The sequence below is a fragment of the Ambystoma mexicanum genome, chromosome 1p (genome assembly GCF_040938575.1).
Source record: "Ambystoma mexicanum isolate Mex_15411 chromosome 1p, UKY_AmexF1_1, whole genome shotgun sequence".
Taxonomy (NCBI): Eukaryota; Metazoa; Chordata; class Amphibia; order Caudata; family Ambystomatidae; genus Ambystoma; species Ambystoma mexicanum.
In genome coordinates, this window is record NC_090921.1 from 633688674 (window position 1) to 633708101 (window position 19428).

General features: G+C 46.8%; 1 protein-coding gene across 2 annotated transcripts in view; it reads right to left on the minus strand.

Annotated features, from left to right (window-relative positions):
* LOC138577770 (disintegrin and metalloproteinase domain-containing protein 10-like) overlaps positions 1-19428 on the minus strand; it is a 680452-nt gene that overhangs the window by 36233 nt on the left and 624791 nt on the right. For both annotated transcript variants that reach the window (XM_069649653.1, XM_069649654.1), the window contains one exon: positions 11196-11267. In XM_069649653.1, the coding sequence (XP_069505754.1) occupies positions 11196-11267 (72 nt within the window). The remainder of the gene's footprint in view (positions 1-11195; positions 11268-19428) is intronic.

The following is a 19428-nucleotide window of genomic DNA, read 5'->3' on the forward strand; positions in this document are numbered from 1 at the left end:
GCAATGCAGATTTGTTCAGGTCGCAGAGTCTCATGGATATCACTGACCCGTGACTATGGCACCTACTAATTCCTCCCTAGTTAGGGCTTACACCAAGCCTTTCCAGGGTGTGTGTACACTGTTAAGTTGGAATGTCTGGTGTCGTAATAACCCTATAAATGCGTGCAGGGTGCAAGCTTATTGTGAAAGATATGGAGCTAAATTAATCTTTCTATAGGAAATGCACCTTTCCGGTTCTGCCAACAAGTTCTTTGCCAAAGCTTGGGGCTCCTCCACTTATTATATGTCCTTCTCGCCCAGCTCGCATGTGATTCTCACTTTAATTCACAAATCGCTCCGTTTTTACGTACATGGACAAGAGCGAGATCCCGAGGGGTGCTTTGTAATAGTTAAGGGCGCTATAGCCTACATTACTCTCAACATTGTTAACACGTACGTTCCAAATATCGATGACCCACAATTTCACAATCTACTCCTCAGTAATGTGCTAGGTACCTGTATACACAGCTGATATTGGTTGGGGATCTAAATACCCTTCTAGATACCGCTTTAGACAGGTCCAGCTGTGTTCCCAGAGTATTTCAGCATCTGTAAGGGAAATTCACAAGGGAATGGAGGATCTGGGGTTAATAGACCTGTTGAGGATGCCCCATCCGGAGCATAGGGAATTCATATATTACTACTCAGTCCATGATATGCTATCTCGGATTGATTATATTTTGGCCGGGGTGGGATTGCTTCACAGGACTGGGGAATGTACTTCCCTTCCCAGGACACTTTCCGACCACTCACCTGTTGTATTGACATTTCGCCTGGTAGAGGGGGTGCTCAAGCATACTTTTTGGTGCTTTAAATCCCAAACATTATTGTACATATTCTTCAAGAGTGTCGTTGTGGCAATTATTAACACTTATTTTGATGCCAGCATGGGTTTGGTTCCCCTAACATCTACTATTTGGGAGGCGCTTAAAGTTTATCTCTGTGGCTGCTGTTTGGGGATCCAGAATGGTGTCCTTAAATCTATTAGGATGAGTCTGACGGAGCTTGAAGTAGACATTAAAAAACGTCTGTGCCTGACCATAGCGATGACTCATTGGGATCCATAAAAGCCAAATTGGACCAATTCCCATCTCTGGCAGATCGGGTGGAAACATTTCTCTCTGCCTGGGTACAGGCTTACAAATATGGTGAGGACGCAAGTTCGGGCATCTCCTGGCCCGGGTTGTTGCATTTAGAACATGGCCTTACAGTTACAGCAACTATTGTGAACGCAGAGGGGACTCCAGAATCAGAGCCAGCTGATATTGTGAAAGCTTTTTTATACATATTATGAGAAGCTGTATGACAGATGGGACATGCGCACCTCTACTGAGTTTACTTACAGGATGTACCAATGCTCAAATTGGACCAGAGCACTATAGAGCTCCTGAATGTCCAGATTACAACTACAGATATCATGAAGGCCATTGCTGCTCTTTCCACTTCTAAAGCTCCTGGATCTGATGGTCTCAGAGCTGAATTCTTGAAGGAGTTCATTCCTAGGGTGGTTCCACACCTGCTAAAAGATGTGGCGAGAGGCTTTGCATTGGGCTCTCTCCCTTCCACTATACGCATAGCTATGATCAGGTTGATTTTGAAACCTGGGAAGGATCCTACAAATTGTGAATCTTACAGGCCCATATCCCTGATCAATCTAGAAACAAAGATATTTTCTAAGATTTTAGCTGACTGTCTGATGTCACAAATATCGTCATTGATCCACCTTGATCACTCTGGATTTATGCGAGGCCGGTCCACAACGTTAAATTTGAGGCAACTGTTTGCAACATTAGCCCAATTTGACCTTGAAGTACATGCAGTGGGAGCGCTATTGGACGTTGAAAAGGCATTTGATTCCATAGCATGGGACATTCTCTTTGTGATTCTAGAGAGGGTCGGAATTTCTGGTTACTTTTTGTGATGCATAAAACTACTACTAGGGTCGGATTATTGGCGAACACCTCGGATTCATTTTGATGGGGCCGTAGATTAGGCAGGGGTGTCCCCTATTGCCCTTGTTTTTTACTGTAGTGATTGAGCCCTTCGCAGCTAAGAAAATAATTTTGCATGTGTTGCATGGACTGGCTCTTAGGGGTCAGAGGGAGATTGTTTCCTTATATGCCGATGACATTTTACTGTAATTTACCAATTTTTGTGAAAAACCTGGTGGCATTCTCCCACCCACTCCCTCGGGATCTTCCATTCAAGTTGCCAGGCAAGAGCCATCGCCTTTGGATCCCGACCCTGGGTGTGGACAAGCAAGGGAGGATCACCTGAATGGAGGGTCACGGGGGATTGGGAGGAGGATACCCGAGGGCGAGACCTGGTATTTTGCCAGTACTGAAAACACCTTACCCTACTCTCCCTCAGTCTTTATGGGGTGTTTACAATCTCACCTCATCACCTCCTCCCCCTTTCTAATAAATACTGAGACAGAGAAGAGGCGACTAGGAGCAACAATGATTACCCATAGGAACAACATGGGAAAAGTAAGGGAAACCTATTTCATAAAAACTACTGTGCCATTAAGAGAGTCGGGCAGAGTCAGGCATTGGTAGGGAACCATTCACACCTGACTCCACTTGACTGTGTGTTGAACTATAAAAGGTTTGGTCTGTCACAGAGAAATGAGCGAGCTGGGGATGCAGTCCAGACCGGTGGAGCCCAGAAGCGGGGAGAAGCAGGAGCTGCAGGCAGGAGGAAGATGGCGCGTGGAGGCACTGGGCCGGTGTGTGTGGGCTTCAGAGTGGTGAAGGAGCCGTGCCTCCAGGGAGCTGGAGAAGTGCTGCCTGCATTCCGCAGGCTATGTCTAGCAAAGTGCTCATTCCCTTGGGATCAGTGCTGACCCCAAGGGTGCCTGAGGGGCAGGTGGTGAGACCCTTACCTCAACCCTGGATTGCCCGGAGGAACCAACTCTCAAGGGGATGCTGCTCGGTGAGTTTCAGGAAGAGTTTAAGAGAAACTCAGGAGCGTCTGTTTAAATGAGAGCATAGCGGGCAAAAGGTATAAACCGAAAAAGTGGCACAGAATCGGAAAGAAAGTAAAGAGAAAAAGCTGAAAGCACAGCGAGGAGACAGAAAGCAAAAGAAAAACAGTGAGAAAAGCAGACCAGTGTGAAAGGCCAGTAAAAACCCAATCAAAGCTGAAAGCGAGGGAAAATGGAAAGAAGCAGCAAGTGACCCGTAGCAAGAAAGGGGCACGAGAAAAGGCAAAGTACAGTACTTGGGGCACGATAAAGAGGGTGAAAGTGTGCACGAAACAAAAGAGGGTGCAAGTGTGCACGAAAAGGAAAGCAGATCAGCAATGTGCCTGGGGCACATTAAAGAGGGTGCAAGGGTGCACAGAAAGGAAAGCAGAGAGTGCAGGTGTGCACGGAAAGCAGAGCAGAAGAGATGGGATGCAGAAAGCATCTGAAGGAAACAAAAGAGTAACAGAAGAACGTGAGAGCAAAGAGAAAGGCAATAGGGTCAGTGTGGGCGCGCCTCGGAAAAGCAAAAAGCCTGCAGTTTTTTAAAGCCTCTGATTCTACCCCATGAAAGAATGGTTTATGAATTCAAGACAGAACTTTAATAAATTATGTGTTGTGTTTGGAAACTGAAAGAGGCCTAGAACTTGGGGGGGGTGGAAGGGGGAAGAGACCCTGAGAGTCCCGTTAAAGAAATCAAAGTACACCCTGATAAAGAACTGATTTTGTGTTTCAAAGTTGAAAGGGGCCTGAGCTTGGGGAAGGGATCACTAAGAAGCCTACCAAAGTTAGAGGCTTGTTCGTTTTTGTTGGACTGGTGAGAGGATTGAAGCGTGGGGTAGGGAGCCCTGAGAAGCTTACAAAAGGAACTGTGTTACTATTTTCCATGGTGTTTTTTTCTGAAACTTGACGTGGATGAAGCTTGGGGAAGGGAACCCCAAAGGACTTAAAAACACTGAAGGTCGTTAGAATAGCTGCAAGGGACCTTTGGAGAAGGTTTTCTGTGGATTGAACTATTTGTGTGAAACTGACCCAGCAATACCTCATAAAGAAAACCACCTGAAACCAATCCTGGATTCCAATTTTGTTGAACCACTATTTGTCTTATTTTTTAAAAGACTTCCTATCACATTTTTGTATAGAGTGAGGGCAAGCATAGGTTTAGACACTGACAGACGTTTGTTTTGGACTCTTAGACAACAACGGCCATTAGAAACATCAGTTGAGGGAAATATCCCTTTAGAGCTAGGGCCAATAAGGCATTACACCAACCCAGCAACTGTCTCTGTCTCTCTTGATACCATGCCTGTCTCATAGTATCCCGAGTCACCTGCAAGGGGTAAGGACCCAAGGTTAGCCTTATCTTGCAAGTAGCCAAACTGTGTAAATTAGCCACATTTTACGCTTAGCCTGTATGTATAGGTTAGCCACATTCTGCATCTGGTCTAACAGTATAACTAAGCCTCATGCTCCCTGCTGTGACCTGAGACAGGCCTGTGTAAGATCTGTATCTTGCTGGGTTATGCTCCCTGAGATGGATTGCTGGGGTTAGGAAATGTATTGCCACAAACTATCCATACTAAAAACTCACCATTCTACATACGCACCCTCAGACTCTGAACTAAACACAACCATAGCTCTACAGCACTATTAAACGCACACAATTCACTACACCCTACATGAAAACAAACCATACACAATCATGCCTGAACACCACATGACAGCTAACAAATGAAAACACCCCAACGCTCAGTGATCGGTTTCAACAGTCAGTCTGTGCATGTCTGCTCCAAGTCTCACCAGGACATCCATCTCATGGCCCTAGGTGGCTTGATCTACAGATGTACTGCCATTGGATGGGGAAGGGGTGTTGCATGCTGGTACCTGTAGTGCATTATTTGTGGATTTTCTTTTGGGTATCTCCAGCCATGTATTGTTGCCTGTCAATTGAGGCGTGAGCTGGTTGGTCCTGCATGTGCAGGGTGCTTTCTGGAGATGCATTTTTGACTCCCCCAGCCCCTTGCCTGTGACCCATGCTGCAATGGAGGTGTAAATGTACATGCACTTACCCAACGTCCAGGTTTTTGTCCTCTGTGATGTGCCATGTACGCTGGCAGGGTGTTGTTCCGCAGGACCATGGAGTCGTGGGTTGATCCTGGGAACCAGACTCAGCACTTTGTGATGGTCAGGTCGGCTTCACAGGTCACATGGACATTGAGAGAATGGAGCTGCTTCCAGTTCCTGTAGACCTCCTCTGAGGCGGGGGGCACCAGCTGTACATGCGTGCAGTCCAATGTTGCAAACACATTGGGCTTTCCTTGCGTTCGCTTAGAAACAGGCTTTGGTGGCGTTGGGCTGTGCCTAAGAAGGCAATGTGCTGGCCCACATGGTGCAGCAGGGCCTCCAGTACCTGCACCAGCACTCTGGAGTAGGCAGGCTGCAAAATGCCATGCAACTGGCTCGCAAAGTGCTGAAACATGCCAGTGGATAGGAGGTGCAAGACCGACACCAGCTTCAACAGCGGTGGTAGGACTGTCATGACGATCCTGCTCCCAATGTCATCCTGGATAAGGGTCAGAGGTCAGGAATGGTCTCCCTGTTTAGGCGGTACAGGGTGTGTACGTGGCCGTCTGTGAGGGCTCAGGGTGTGGCCCTTGTGAGAGGGATAACAGCACGCCTCCACCTTCGACACCTGCATCACCTGTATCCCCATCCTCATCCTCCTTCTCTTTCTTTCCCTGGCCTCCTGTCGCCCCTGCTGCTGCTCCAGCACCAGCAGCCGGACATCGGCATGGAGCAGCTCCAGGTTCATGGTAGCGGCAAAGAGTGGCAGCATGGTTGTTTTGGAAAGTGTTCCTGGGGAAGGTGTGGCCCTCAGTGGTCGAAGTGTACGAAAAGAAGTAGTGGAGCTATGTTCCCTGCCGGTCTGCCCCACTCTCGACAAACCCCATCGCTGCTCCCCCTCCCACAAACAGTACAGACCGCCAAACAAACACACCTATTATTTAAGGGAATGTTCAGTGCAGCACACTGAAGTGCAAACTTCAACTTCTTTCTACAGTTTCTTGTTAAAATAAAAGTATAGGAACAGCGAAACTGAAAAAAAAAAAGTATAGGAGCACCGCTCCCGACCGCTCCCGCCCACTTCGAACTCTGGTGGCCCTTAAGTACTGTTCTGTGTGTATTAGGTGCACCTGGGTGGATTGCGTGCACTTGTGGCCTTATTTACCTCACCTGTGTCCATTTACCAGCTGCTCTGAGGTGATGTTATTTCTGGCTTGCTTTTTTCCAGTATTTCTGGCAATTATCTGCCGGTATTACCGGCAAATCTGGTCTCGTAATCCCATTGTGCCCTTATTACTGGCACAGCTTTACTGCGTTGCCAGTATTTGCTTTGATGGAATTACCTGCACCAGTGATTTCCGTGTGAAGTGCTGTAGGCGCTCGTAATTCTGGCAATGTAAGTACCGGCAAACATATACTTTGCTGGACCATAAAACTGCTTATAAACGGTTTCACCAGCACTCTTACTGTTTTCCGGCAAAGTTGTAATGAGGGCCTATTTGTGGATAACTTGTTAAGGGTGTTTGTTATCCATTTGAGGAGAGATGTATTCCTTATTCTGGGTGATTGAGGTGCATTCCGTTCTATCCATGTTGTGGTGCCTGTGCCTGCAAGTAGTTCTTCTTGCTTGATATTTTTCCAGCGTCTCTTGGTCGTGGGGAGAGGGGCTTAATATGTATGTTAAAGGAGAGTAATACAGGGATCAGGATCTTGAATGGAATCAATGGACACACTGTAATATCTGGTTGTGATTTCTGATAGGCACCTGGCAAAAGAGTTGAGTTTAATTTCCAGCCATGAATTGAAGTCATCTGGGATGATTAAATATTCCCTGTCCTTCAGGAGGTTAGTCACTGTCTCAGAGAATTTCTCTTCAAATGTAAAGAGGGGGTAGGTACATATGTATAGAACAGAAGTGATTGCTAATTGTCTGGATTGTTCAGATCGAATATTCATTGGCAACAGTGCTTAATTTGTAAATAAATAAGTGCCAGGGCCCAAAGAATCTTGGCCCCCTAATGCTGGGCGGGTGCCGCAGCCCGTGTCGTTACAGGGGTAGATCAGCCCACCACAATTCCTACGTTATAGAGGCGAGTAGAATGCATTCTGTACTCTACGAAGAGTGTTCAAACTTTGCATGATTGCAAGTGCAAGGTAATTCTATGGACGGTGTATGTCAAGGGGCCAAAGGTGGAAAAGAACTCCCTTTTGTGAGGTAAAAGACGGTGCTTGCAGAGCCTTACCTGCCAGCAGGCCAGGCCTGCTCTCGGGAGTCGACGGCTTCCCATCTCCGCGCGGGTCAGTGCAGTACATGAGCCTAAAGGCTACCTTAGAAAGGACCGGGAGGATAGCTAGCTTGCAGCAGTAGCATGAGCCCTAAATACCGACGCGCATTTACAGACGCAGCAAGTACAACCCATCGCGCAGTGAGACCTAAAAGCTCGTTAACATTCTGGGTGTAGTGCAGCTGCACTTAATTGTACAGTCTACGGTTGTCCACTTAAAGTCAAGAAATAAACACATTCTATAGAAAAAAGAAAAAAAGGCACAAAAAGAGCAGGGTAAAAATGATGCAGGCAAAATAAATCTCAGCTAAGGAAATATTCCAAGTAATGGGGCAGGTAAAAGTAGCATAGCTGGGGACTGTCAGTTCTCCCCGAGGCTTCTTCACTGTAGAGCGAGCAGCTTCATATTAGAGAGACGCTGTTGAACGTATTCATAGTTCGAAATGAGGGTAAAAACCGCTCAAATGTTACTTATGCTAGACTGGGGGTTTCTATAGACCATGCATCAGGGACAAATATCACAAACTGGTCCGCTTTGATTTTCAAGATGCATAAGATGCAATTATGGCAAAATGGGGCCCGCCATAAACTTTCTGCAGATTTTGAATCATTCATTTTACAAAATTTCGAAATGTATTTTTATTTGAGTTGCCCACAGAATAGGCAGAAAAAAACACATAGATGGAAATACACGGAAGCTTTTTTTGGGCATGCACACAACACATGGAAAAACAGAACACTTACAGAAACAGAACACGCAAGTGCATACACATGCACCCATCATTCGGACATGCATACAACATGCTAAGAACACAACATCACATATGGAAATGGAAGAAGCACGCTTATACGCAACCTCCACCTGGGTTGAATAGACACCTGAGACATCTAATTTAGGCACGCGCACTACACGTGGACAAAAACACAAACACATGCCGAAATGAAACATGCACTTATATACACACCGACTAACATGCGTTAACAGAGAGGCCCAGAACACATAATGGAGGTCCTGCGTACAACATGATTCGTGCGTGTGCACAACATGGAGAAAACACAACAACCCGCACGGAACATGCATGCCCATACAGCCCCACATGCTGCCGTGTGAGTTCAGGTTTGATATGAACTTTGTTAATCTTGTTAATATTTGGGAAATGGTTTCTTTGTATTGTGCGCATGCACATTAACATCGGCATTTAAGCGTCAGTAGACTCTACTTTGTGTACGTAGCATGGTTAAGTTGGGCTAGAAGAGCTCTTTTCAGATGCGTATAACTTTGGCGCTGTTCAATGAATCTGTATGCCACTTTCCCAAACAAATATACACCTGGCAGCAACTTCTTCATCAGATTCTGTCAAAGGGGAGCAGAATTATATGAGAGGTCTCAAAAATGCCATATTCACATTCATTTCTCTCAGCTACAGCCTAAACCACTAGCTGGGATTACACCATACTTTTGTCTGGCCCTGGAAGCGTGCTTTTGAACTTGGAGCAGATCCCTCCAGAAGTGTCTTTAATATTACCGCTCCAAAGGTCCAGAAAAACCTGGGTCTACGTGTAGCATTCCACAGACACACCTGCCCATGTTTGGGCAGTTGATGGGTCATTAGTTCTTGACCGACGCAGCTCAGTGCAGTGGATGAGGTAAATGGCATACAGTAGCCACTTCGTTTGGCTCGGAGTGGCCTGTGGCATGGCAAAGTGCCCACCTGCTATGGCCATCCGAACTTCGCACTTTCATGGAATCTGTTTCCCTAGCAGGCCACCTTGGAGAACAGTTACTGCTCATGAGGGGACATGACAGATGAGGAAGTGAGGAAGTGGCGGTTGGAGAGGTAAGTACGGGGCTTGGGTGAATGTGTGCGTATGCATGCATGTCTGTGTGTAAGAATATTTTTGGATTTGGGAAGGGGGGGCAGGAGTCCACGAGGGTGCGGGCCCCTTGTGTCCCCGCTGAATCTGCAACAGGCTGTGAGGGTAGGAGGAGGGAACAGAGCTGCAGGGGTTTCCTGTCCCTGCTGCACTGAATCGTAACTGTCATCCTTGTCTCGGGAGGATAGCTCAGGTGCAACGTGCACGCCTTGGAAGCAAGACGACACGGAGCAACACAGGTTCGATCCCCGGTCCGCTCTTGGAAACGTCTGGGTATTAAGTGTTTTATAAATAACCTATCAAATCACATATCATATCATATCCTTGTTCGTGAACCTAGAGGTATAATAAACACACAAACCCTGTAGTTCACAATGGGCTACTGTTGTGGTTGGTTTGGTCTTTATTTGCAGTGACTGTGCTGTTTATCCTTGACGTGATGAATCCAAGCGGAGTTTCATGGGACTTGTTGGATTCAAAACTAATAAGTACACACAGAGGTCGGGCACAGTTCAATCCATAAACTAGGTTTCGCAGGTATCAAAAATCTGTGAAGATTTCGGGCATCCGCCAACCCCCACGTTCCTAATTATACTTGATTCTGACCCGACATGGGCGCTTTATTTTTTACTTTCAGACCTGCGGGTTTCAGAGTGACTTACCGTTGGAGTCGGCGATGGCATGACTTGACACGACTCTGTGATTCAGGTTGGGGGTGGGCCGTGGCCACGAAAGCAAGGGCCCGGGCCGGCTGAGGCCAGCAACAACTAGTCCGTGTGCGCACCACACATGGCTGGGTGCTGGCTCAGGAAGGCTCCCTATCTGTCCGACCACACCACACCCTAACACAACTGTGTGAACCAGAAATGAAGATGGTGCTGTGCCTTCAGCCCACGTGACCAATACTTAATTTAATTGGCTACGAAGAACAGCTAATGGAAATAGTACATTCCATGTTACTATACAGAATGTATCAAATAATTTGTCCTGGGAGGATAGCTCAGAGGCAACATGCTCGCCTTGGAAACAAGACAACACGGAGCAACACAGGTTTGATCCCCGGGTCCGTGGTTAGAAACCTCTGGGTATTAAGCGCGTTCTAAATACCCTATCATATCATATCAAATACTGCATAGTAACACAGGATGTTACTTTTCATTGGCTGTTCCTGTTTCACTGCGCTGTAGTCAGGTAGGCGGCAGGGGCTGGCCAGGCCCAGCCAGCCATGGCCTGCTGCAAGCAGAGTGCGAGATGATCAGATCAATACACAAACAAAACAATTACATGCCATGCGCCGGCCTGCATGATGAGTCGGTGCCCAAAAAAAGAGTGCTGGTGTTGCCCACCGGCAAACACTGTCACAAATTAAGCACTGCTTGGCAAAGTTTAAACTTTATACAAATGCTTTTGTGAGGTATCTGTTACCAGTTTTATTCAGCATACCCACATAACAATTCAAAGGAAGTAGCTTAGACAATAGGTGTAGTTCAGGAAGCAAAAATAGCAAACTCACTAACCGCATTAGTCTAGAATGATGCTGCTTGGCTCCTCAGAGGTTCCTAAAAAACTGACCAAACCAACCAACATTCCAATCTCTACATTGGTTGGCTTTAGAGCAAATGGCCCATTTTAAACCTTATGTGCTTTTAATTTGGCAATGGTATTTAACATTGTGAAAAAATCACTGAGACCGGCCTAGCAAAGCCTCCTGGTCTACCATGGTAACAAAAGGCGGTTGATCATTCTCTGAACTGGCTTCATCTTTACTAAGTAATTTTCTTTGTTCTTCGAGAGAAACCTTTTTCTCTCCTCATTGCCTGCTGAGAATGAAGACATTGTCAAAAAAGGCTAGGATAGACAATAGCTAGATAGAAAGCCAGACAGAGACAGACATGGAAAAACAGACAGGCAGACAGACAGACAGACAGACAGATAGACAAATAGATTACAGTCTATATGCTACTTACCAACCCCAAAGTCAGTCCTGTCCTCAAGCACATGGTCTTTCATTCGAAGAGATGCCTTGGTCACAGGAAAACCTTAAAAATAAAACACATTTTAACAAACTAGACCAAGAGTATAACACATTTCAATTTATGATAGGTCAATGGTGCGCAAGCTTTTTCTACTGAATCCATATTAACAGCATTGATAGCACATATAAGAACACACATTTGAACTGCCATGCATTAGATCATCGACAGTATGCACATATTCCAAACCCGTTAGTGCCACAGTGGCAGATCAACAGAACAAATACTTGTCAAATATGTTTTCAAATACTTTATTCCTGTCAGTATGTGCAGTGTGATAAAAGCGTATAGGTACTAGAAGTAGTTCTTGAACTAAAAAGGATTTTCCCTTCCATTAACAGTCGAAGTGAAATTTGTAGGGAAGCTGCAAACCATAGTAATGGAAGGTGTTACTGTCCATCGGGGATTCTAGTCTACCACTTGAATGCAGCCTACTTCCTTCTCCTCATCCCAGAGTGTTATCAAAGATGTGGGCCCTGTCAGGCAGGGTAATGGGATACAAGCCTATAGATATTAGGGGTTTTTCGACAACTGAAATGGATGGTCCTGTCTCTGAACTGACCAAGCAAAAGGTCTCTTGGTGTTTAACTGTTTCTCTGATATCCTCGTGCCCCACTGGATCTTGTCTACTTCCCTTTCCTTGTTCCAGTTATACATTCCCTAAACAGTTCTTGACATCCCACAGCGCTCCATTGCTTCGCATTTTATAAATCCCATACATACATACAAACATCATGTCTAGATTATAGTCTCCAACCCACTTCTTTATTTTTATTTAAGCATTTATAAAGCGCTCTAAACCCGGAAGCATCAAGCCGCTGTTACAGGCAAGTTATGGGATAAAGCAGTTATGTAACAGACAGAGGTAAGAGGTGAGTAAATGAACACATTGTCAGGCCATGTGAGTCTTTAGATGTTTCCAGAAGACCCAGTACGATTGTTCAGATCTGAGTGCCAGGGGTAATCTGTTCTAGTTCTTAGAGGCAATGACCAGGAAGCTTTGCCCTCCTGATCTCTTTAGTCTGAATCTTGGATTGATGTGCTGGTGAGTGTAGGAGGAGCAGGAAGGTCTTGACGCTCACGCTTTTTTATTTTGTTAGATAGATAGATAGATAGATAGATAGATAGATAGATAGATAGATAGATAGATAGATAGATAGATAGATAGATAGATAAATAGGAGCATCACTGGAGAGGCGTTTGTGGGTGAAGACAAGTGTTTTGAAAATGAGGCACTCACATATAGGGAGCAAGCAGGCTTTTTTTCTGGTTGCCGAGATATGTTCTCTTCTGGGGATGTTGAGTGCAGCTCTGATTGCGTTATTCAGGTTTACCTCGAGTTTGTTGACATTTTGAGTGGAGGTTTCAGCATAAAGAATTTTACAATGATCCAGTCTGAATCCAATAAGTGCTTGGCAATAGTGAAACAGCTGTCCAAGGACAGGAAAGGTCTGCTAGTGTTGATTAGCTTGGTGGTGATGCAGCAGAGGATGCAATAGCGTTGACCTGTCACGTGAGCGAACATCCGACATCTTGGTGAACACGCAGAGTTTTGACTGTGCTCGAGACAGGGATAGTTATGTTGTCAATGGTAAAGGTATTGTAACCTTGGCCAAGATTGATGAGATCTGACATGGGGAATTTCTGTCTCATCGTCATTAAGACAGAGGAGATGGAAGGCTTTGCAGGCTTGGAGTGGAGTGAAGCATGCAGAGTGTTTGAGTCGGTGGCATAGTTTCCAGTTAGGGCAGGAGGATCTGTGTATCGTCACCTTAGTTTGTATAGGAGATGCCCCGGCCATCGACCAGGTCAAAAGAGGGGTTTTCTGAATATGTTATAAAGGGTCGGAGAGACATAAGATCATAAGGGAACCCCCGCAAGTAACAGGGGCTGGAGGGGCAGCAACGTTGTCTGCAAAGACTCTTAGAAAGCGGTCTGTCAGAAAGGAGGAGATCCACTCCATAGCTTTGGTGGAGCAGTGGACTGCAGATGCCAGATGCTGGCACAGTATTTGATGGCCGATGAGATCAAAGGCTGCGGACAGGTCAAGCAGAAGGAGGAGGGCTGTGTTGACAGTGTCCTTGATCTCGTCAAGTTGGTTTTTTAAGTCTAGTAATGAAGATTCTCTGCTGTGGCTGGGTCTGAAACTGGCTTGTCGTAGCCCTCGGATGTTGTCGGCCTCAAGGTAGGCCTGGATCTGGATGTAAGCTGCACAATCCAGGCTTTTAAGGAGGAAAAGAACAGTGGTAATAGGGCAGCAGGTGGTGTGGATGGATGGGTCAAGGGAGTTTTTTTAGCAGGGGGCAAACACAAGTGTCCTTTAGGCTGGATGGAACAGAGCAGGTGGAGAATGAGGCATTGATGAGAGTGGTGATGAAAGGTGAGAGGTCTTCTGCACAGTCCCTGATAACAGGCGCCAGGCAAATGTCCCCTTGGCAATGGGTACGCTTGAGTCCTTTCATTACTGCTGATTCTGTGTCAGTTTTGTAGGTAAATAGTAAGTCTTTTCGTGTGACTATGGGACGAGTGTTCGGAGATCCTGGGAGGGGTTGCTAATGGCCAGTTTTAAACTAAGATCACGTGCAATGTAATAGTGGTGGTGTAGGAGAGGTTTAATTTGGCTGTGAGAAGCTTGCTGCAAGTGAAGGAAGAGTTGTCGACTTCTCTGATAGGACAGGAATCTTTTACTATGAGAGCTATCCGCCGCCTTTTGAAACTAGTCTGTCTTTGCGGAGGATTGTATAATTAGTAGGTAAGACTAAAGTGAGTGACGGGACGTAGGCCCAATTTAGCCAGGTTTCTGAGATGGCTAGTAGGTCTAGGTCATTGGCTGTGAGCAGGGATTGATCTGCCGTTGACTAAAGCTCCCTTTAGGGATGAGGCAGGACCGTTTAGTGTCGGCTTGTTGTTGAGGGCGTGCTGTTTGTTAGAGGTGCCATTCTTGTGGACCTTAGAGGATAGGGGGGGGCGATGTGAAGTTCTGGTCAATTTGTGGATTGGCTACCACAGGAGGGGTGATATGGGTGGAGGGACAAGGGGCAGAGCTGCTGATGGCCCTGGGCCTAATGAGCTGATGGCGCTGGTTGTCGCTTATAGGGGTGTTCAGAGAATGGCAGTGCAAAGCAGTTTTGGTCCTAAGAAGTTGTTTCACAGTGATGAGTACCTGTGCAGTGGCAGGTTTTAATTTTGGAGATAGTGAGATGGGAGGCATAAGGCTGCTTCCCAGTGGTTGGGAGGCAGCTTGGAGGGACCCAAGGAGGGGACAACTGGTGGTGTATTACAACGGGCAGTGAGCGGCTGGTGGGCAGAACAGTTGACATACAAGGAAACCGGTGTGCCTGCTTGCGGATAAGGGCCTGGTCCGCACTGGGTCATGCTACAGTGAGGTGAAGCTGCATTAAGGTGCAAGCATAAGTGCTGATTCTGTAGAGGTGGTGACAAGGGCACTCAATGGAATGATGAGTAGTTGGCAGTGCGTGATCCTAGGCCGGTCAGTCTGGCTCTACCTGGGCACGGCCAGAAAGCCCTAGCAGTGTAGGTAGCGTGGGAGTAGGTGTGGGGGGCCTGTGGGGTGAAGGCTATGAGCATGGTCAGACTGAGACCCCTGGGGGCCAAGGCAAGGTGAGAGGAAGTGGGAATGGTGGGATGGAGGAGTGCGGTGGGAGTTTCTTTGGTACAGTAAGCATAATAGTGCATCCGGTAGGGCTTAGGACCACATACCTTGTTAGGTTAGGTTCCAGGCGGCCCTCCAAGGCCTGACGGGGACAGACAGGATGAGTGAGCCTTAGGATGGAGTCTATGGAGGCGGGCGGCTATGCCTGCTGGCTCGCCTGGATAGGCTCAAATGAACAACGCTGTGGCCAATCCTCTGCGACCTGTGGCATGTCAGAGACAAGGCAGCTCCGAGCTTCGGAGGGAGATGAAATGGCAGCATCCATTTTTAACTTAGCTGCTGCTCCACATCTTGCGTGGCCAGCCAAGCGGGGCTCGCATCCTGGCACCTTGGTTGGAGCTGCTGTTCCGTGTCTTGAGTGATTTCTGTAACTTGTGAAAATAGCCCAGCAGGGCTTACCTCAGTGGTGGTGGGGCCCTGCATGAAAGCACCGGCATGCACCTGGAGATGAGCGGGGGCCAGCTGCTCGAGGTAGTGCTCATGCAGCAGATAGGGCCAGACAGCCAGACCAGAGTCTTAGGGATAAAGCGCCCTGAATACTTCTTGACTCTTCCCATAACACAGCCTCACGGATATAGCATGCAAGTGCTTATAATCCTTCCAGAGATATGGTGCCCAGGTAAATGTCCTCTGCTACCAGGAATATAGTGCCCAGCTCCCTTCTGTCAGGATTATAGTGCCAAGCGTGCTTCTTTCCTGCTCTAAGATGTTATAGTGCACAGTTCCGTTGCGTAAGGGGTACAGTGCCCTGCTCACTTGTTTCAGAGATATAGTGACCAGCTCACGTAATTTCAGCTTCCAGGGATTTAATGCCCAGCTGAATTGTCTCAGGAAAATAGCACCAAGAATGCTCTGCATCAGTACAATGGTTCCAGGCCTCTCAGCTTTCCCAGGCCTCTCACATCTCCTATACTCATTACCTCTTGCAGACCCCTTAGCTCTTTCAGGCCTCGCAGCATTCTTAAGACTGTCAGCTATTTCTGTGCATCGGGTGTAAATTCCTTTTTGCATTTTTTCTGACATTTCAAACTTTCTCTTGATCTTACCTCACAGTGATTTTATTAAATATAAATCATCTCTCCCCTGCTCTCAGAAATTATTATTCTGACACTTCTTCTTGGAAGAATTAGATGTTTTCTCGTAATCGTTACAGAAAGTTGTATCAGAACCTTTCAATGTGTCATCATCATATGTTTGTGAATCGTTTGTTAACAAAATGTTCCAGGAGCTACGCACTTGCACAGTGACATCTATAGATGAGCTGGTGGGGATCATTCGTCTTGGGATGAAATCCTGTGAAAGTTCTCACAAAATTGTTATGACTTCAGTGCTTACATTGCTTGTTATGAGACAGTTTATTTCCGAAGTGGCCAACATCTGCGAAAAGAATTCGCAGACAGGACGCTTTCATCGAAAGGGAGCTTGTCAGGAACTGCTCATGCGTTCACTGCGCAGTGCGTAATGGGGAAGAGGGGACCTCCAAGGCAGCTGAAAGTGAGGCAAGTGTTGTATCCCGCACCAATACCATTAAAGGAGCCCGACTCCTGTATTGACATTGCCACTGGCCTATCCCATGCGTGTATATAGCCCATGCTCAGAGCCTCCTGCTGGAGCTCAAGTGAGTTGCAGCGTCAAGGGAATAAATTAAGTTCACTCCCATATGCGCCTCCGTTTATTCATTTCCCTCAGTGTTTCCAGGCCCTGTATGAACTTTTGAAAGACCAGGCAATGTCGACGAGGATGAGATAGACTTGGGCAGCCACCTCCTGCATTCTCACTTCCCAAAAAATCACCACAAATGTGTAGTTGCCACACGTGCAAAATGTCGGCGGTTGAGCAAGAACAGCTGGCCAGGAGGATGGCATGCACAATGCCGGTGCATTCCGAAGGCCGGTGTCTTTCGACATGCAAGATCAACAATCTCTCGGGCCAAGGTGGGAGAGTTGGCTGCAGCGTTTTGAAAACTACCTGAAAGCTTGTGACGAACTTGCGTCTGATCGCTTTGCAAGAAGATTAATTATAAACCTGGTGGGAGATGGCATAGAAGACCTCATCCCCACGTACTAGCCAGAAGATGTGAAAACCTTTGTCGGCCTCAAAGAAGCATTATGTGCCTACTTTGATCCGCAGCGAAACATAGATCACGAAAGACACACATTCAGTACAGCTTGCCAACTCACAGGTTCTCACCTTTGCGACACGGCTTTGCAGCTGGTGGCCCACTGTGACTTTCACAAGTTCTCAAACTAAGAAGTGATACACCTCAGGATAATTGGTGGCCGTCTATTGTCAGCATTCAGAAAGAAGCTATTGCGAGAACTGCTTCCGCTGAGTACCAATTTACAGATGGCCAGGACAGAAGCACGCGCCGAGATCCAGGCGACCCAAATGGAAAGTAACAAAGGACCCACGAAGGAACAGATATATCAGGTGACTCAACAGGGATGCAGTCAATACACTGGTGGCGGCCAGACGAGAAGTCACATATCCACGAGCAGGTGCTATCGCTGCGGACTGACATTCCCACATGACCCTGGCATGAAGGGCCGGGTGTTTGGACAATAGTGCCCCATCTGTGCGCAAGAAAATCATCTTGTCATTGTTTGTTATGCCCCCCAAGCTGATCGCAGGGCCCCCAATACAACACACAGATGCAATTAAGAACCTGCATGCAGCATGGGGCCGAGAAGAGATACAGATACCCGACAAGATGTCTGAGATATACGTCAGATCACTGGAAGATCTCCCTCGCTTTCACCAGTGGATGAGAGAGAACCATGGAACAACGCATGCATGATGAATGCTGTGACAACATCGGCGGAGAGCAATGTCATCATGAGGGTAGGAGAGCACCCAGCGAGCTTCGTGATTGACACGGGGCTACTCCTACCATCATATGTATCTCAGAATATCACAAGATGTCGAATCGTCCACCACTGGTTCCATCTGAACTAAGAATTTTCCAATGGGGAGCTAAGGGCCCTGTGCGCAATCACATACAATTCTCCACGACTCTTTGGTACAAAGACCAACATGCTGCTATAGAGTTGCACGTACTACAGGGTGAGGCCCCCCGATAAATGTATTGACCTGCCCTACTGTACTCACAACGGGGATAGCAGCTGTAACCTACAACATTCAGCAGGATGTCTCCATCCTACAGAGCTTCCCAGCCCTGTTTACTGGACTGGGCTGCCTTAAAGGCAAGCCCATAACGCTACACATCGATGAGTCGGTCACTCCAGTTGCTCAACACCCCAGGAGGATACCTTTTCATCTCCAAGCCCAGGTGGAGAAAGAAATTCAGAGCCTGATTAAACAAGACATAATTGAACGGGCCTATTGCCCTACCCCATGGGTGTCTCACATAGTGGCAGTTCCCAAAAGGGACACGCTCAATGCAATACGCATATGTGTCAACATGAGGCAGGTTAACTGTGCAATCGAACGCGAGAGACATCCCGGGATGCACTTGGATGACATGATTAATCTATTGAATGGAGCTTCTCAAAACTTTATCTCAACAAGGCATACCACCAGATAAAAATAGACAAGCAATCGAGATATATCACCACTTTCGCCACCCATGTTGGGCTTTTTAGGTACAAAAGACTCAGCTTTGGAATTTCATTGTCGGCAGAGATATTCCAGGAAAGCATAAGAAAAGTCATTTGCAATATAAAGAACTGTTTCAACTACAGTGATGACATTCTGGTATTTGGAGCCTCCACAGAAGAGCATGACGAGGCCCTATACAAGGTATGAACTGCACTAATGGAAGCAGGACTAATGCTAAATTAGGACACATGCGCATTTTGCAAGGAACACCTCAAGTTCTTTGGGCACATATTCCCGGAAAAGGGCATGAGTCCTGATTGAAGCAAGGTCACAGCAATAACAAAGATCTCGCCACCTAAGGATGTCAGTGACATCAGATCATCTCTAGGAATGGCGAGCTACTGCAGCAGATACTTGCGTGACTTTGCCACTGTCAGCGCCCCACTCATAGAGCTCATGAAACAGGGACATGTATTTCAGTGGGCCGTAGAATGTCAGAGTGCGTTCATACAGATCAAACAGGAAATAGTCTCGTCAGAGAACATTGCGCACTTCAGCCTAGAGTTATGCATGGAACTACCAATCCGGTAGGATTGGGAGCCATATTGGTGCAACATCCTCCAGGACAAGACAAAGCAAGGCAAGTAGTTGTATATGCCAGAAAAAAACTCTCGGATGTGGAAGTCAAATATTCTCAACCTGAAAAAGAGGGGTTAGCAGTCTTCTGGGCCTGCAAGCATTTTCAAATGTTTCTCTTGGAAAAGGCTTTTACTATCATCACTGATCATCAGGCACTGGTGACCATTTACAGAAATTCACACTGCAAAATGCCTCCTCGGATAGAAAGATGGGGCCTACGATTACAGGACTTTGACTTTACCATAATACAGAAGCTCGGAAAGGAGTATAACCCAGCAGATTTTATGTCACAACACC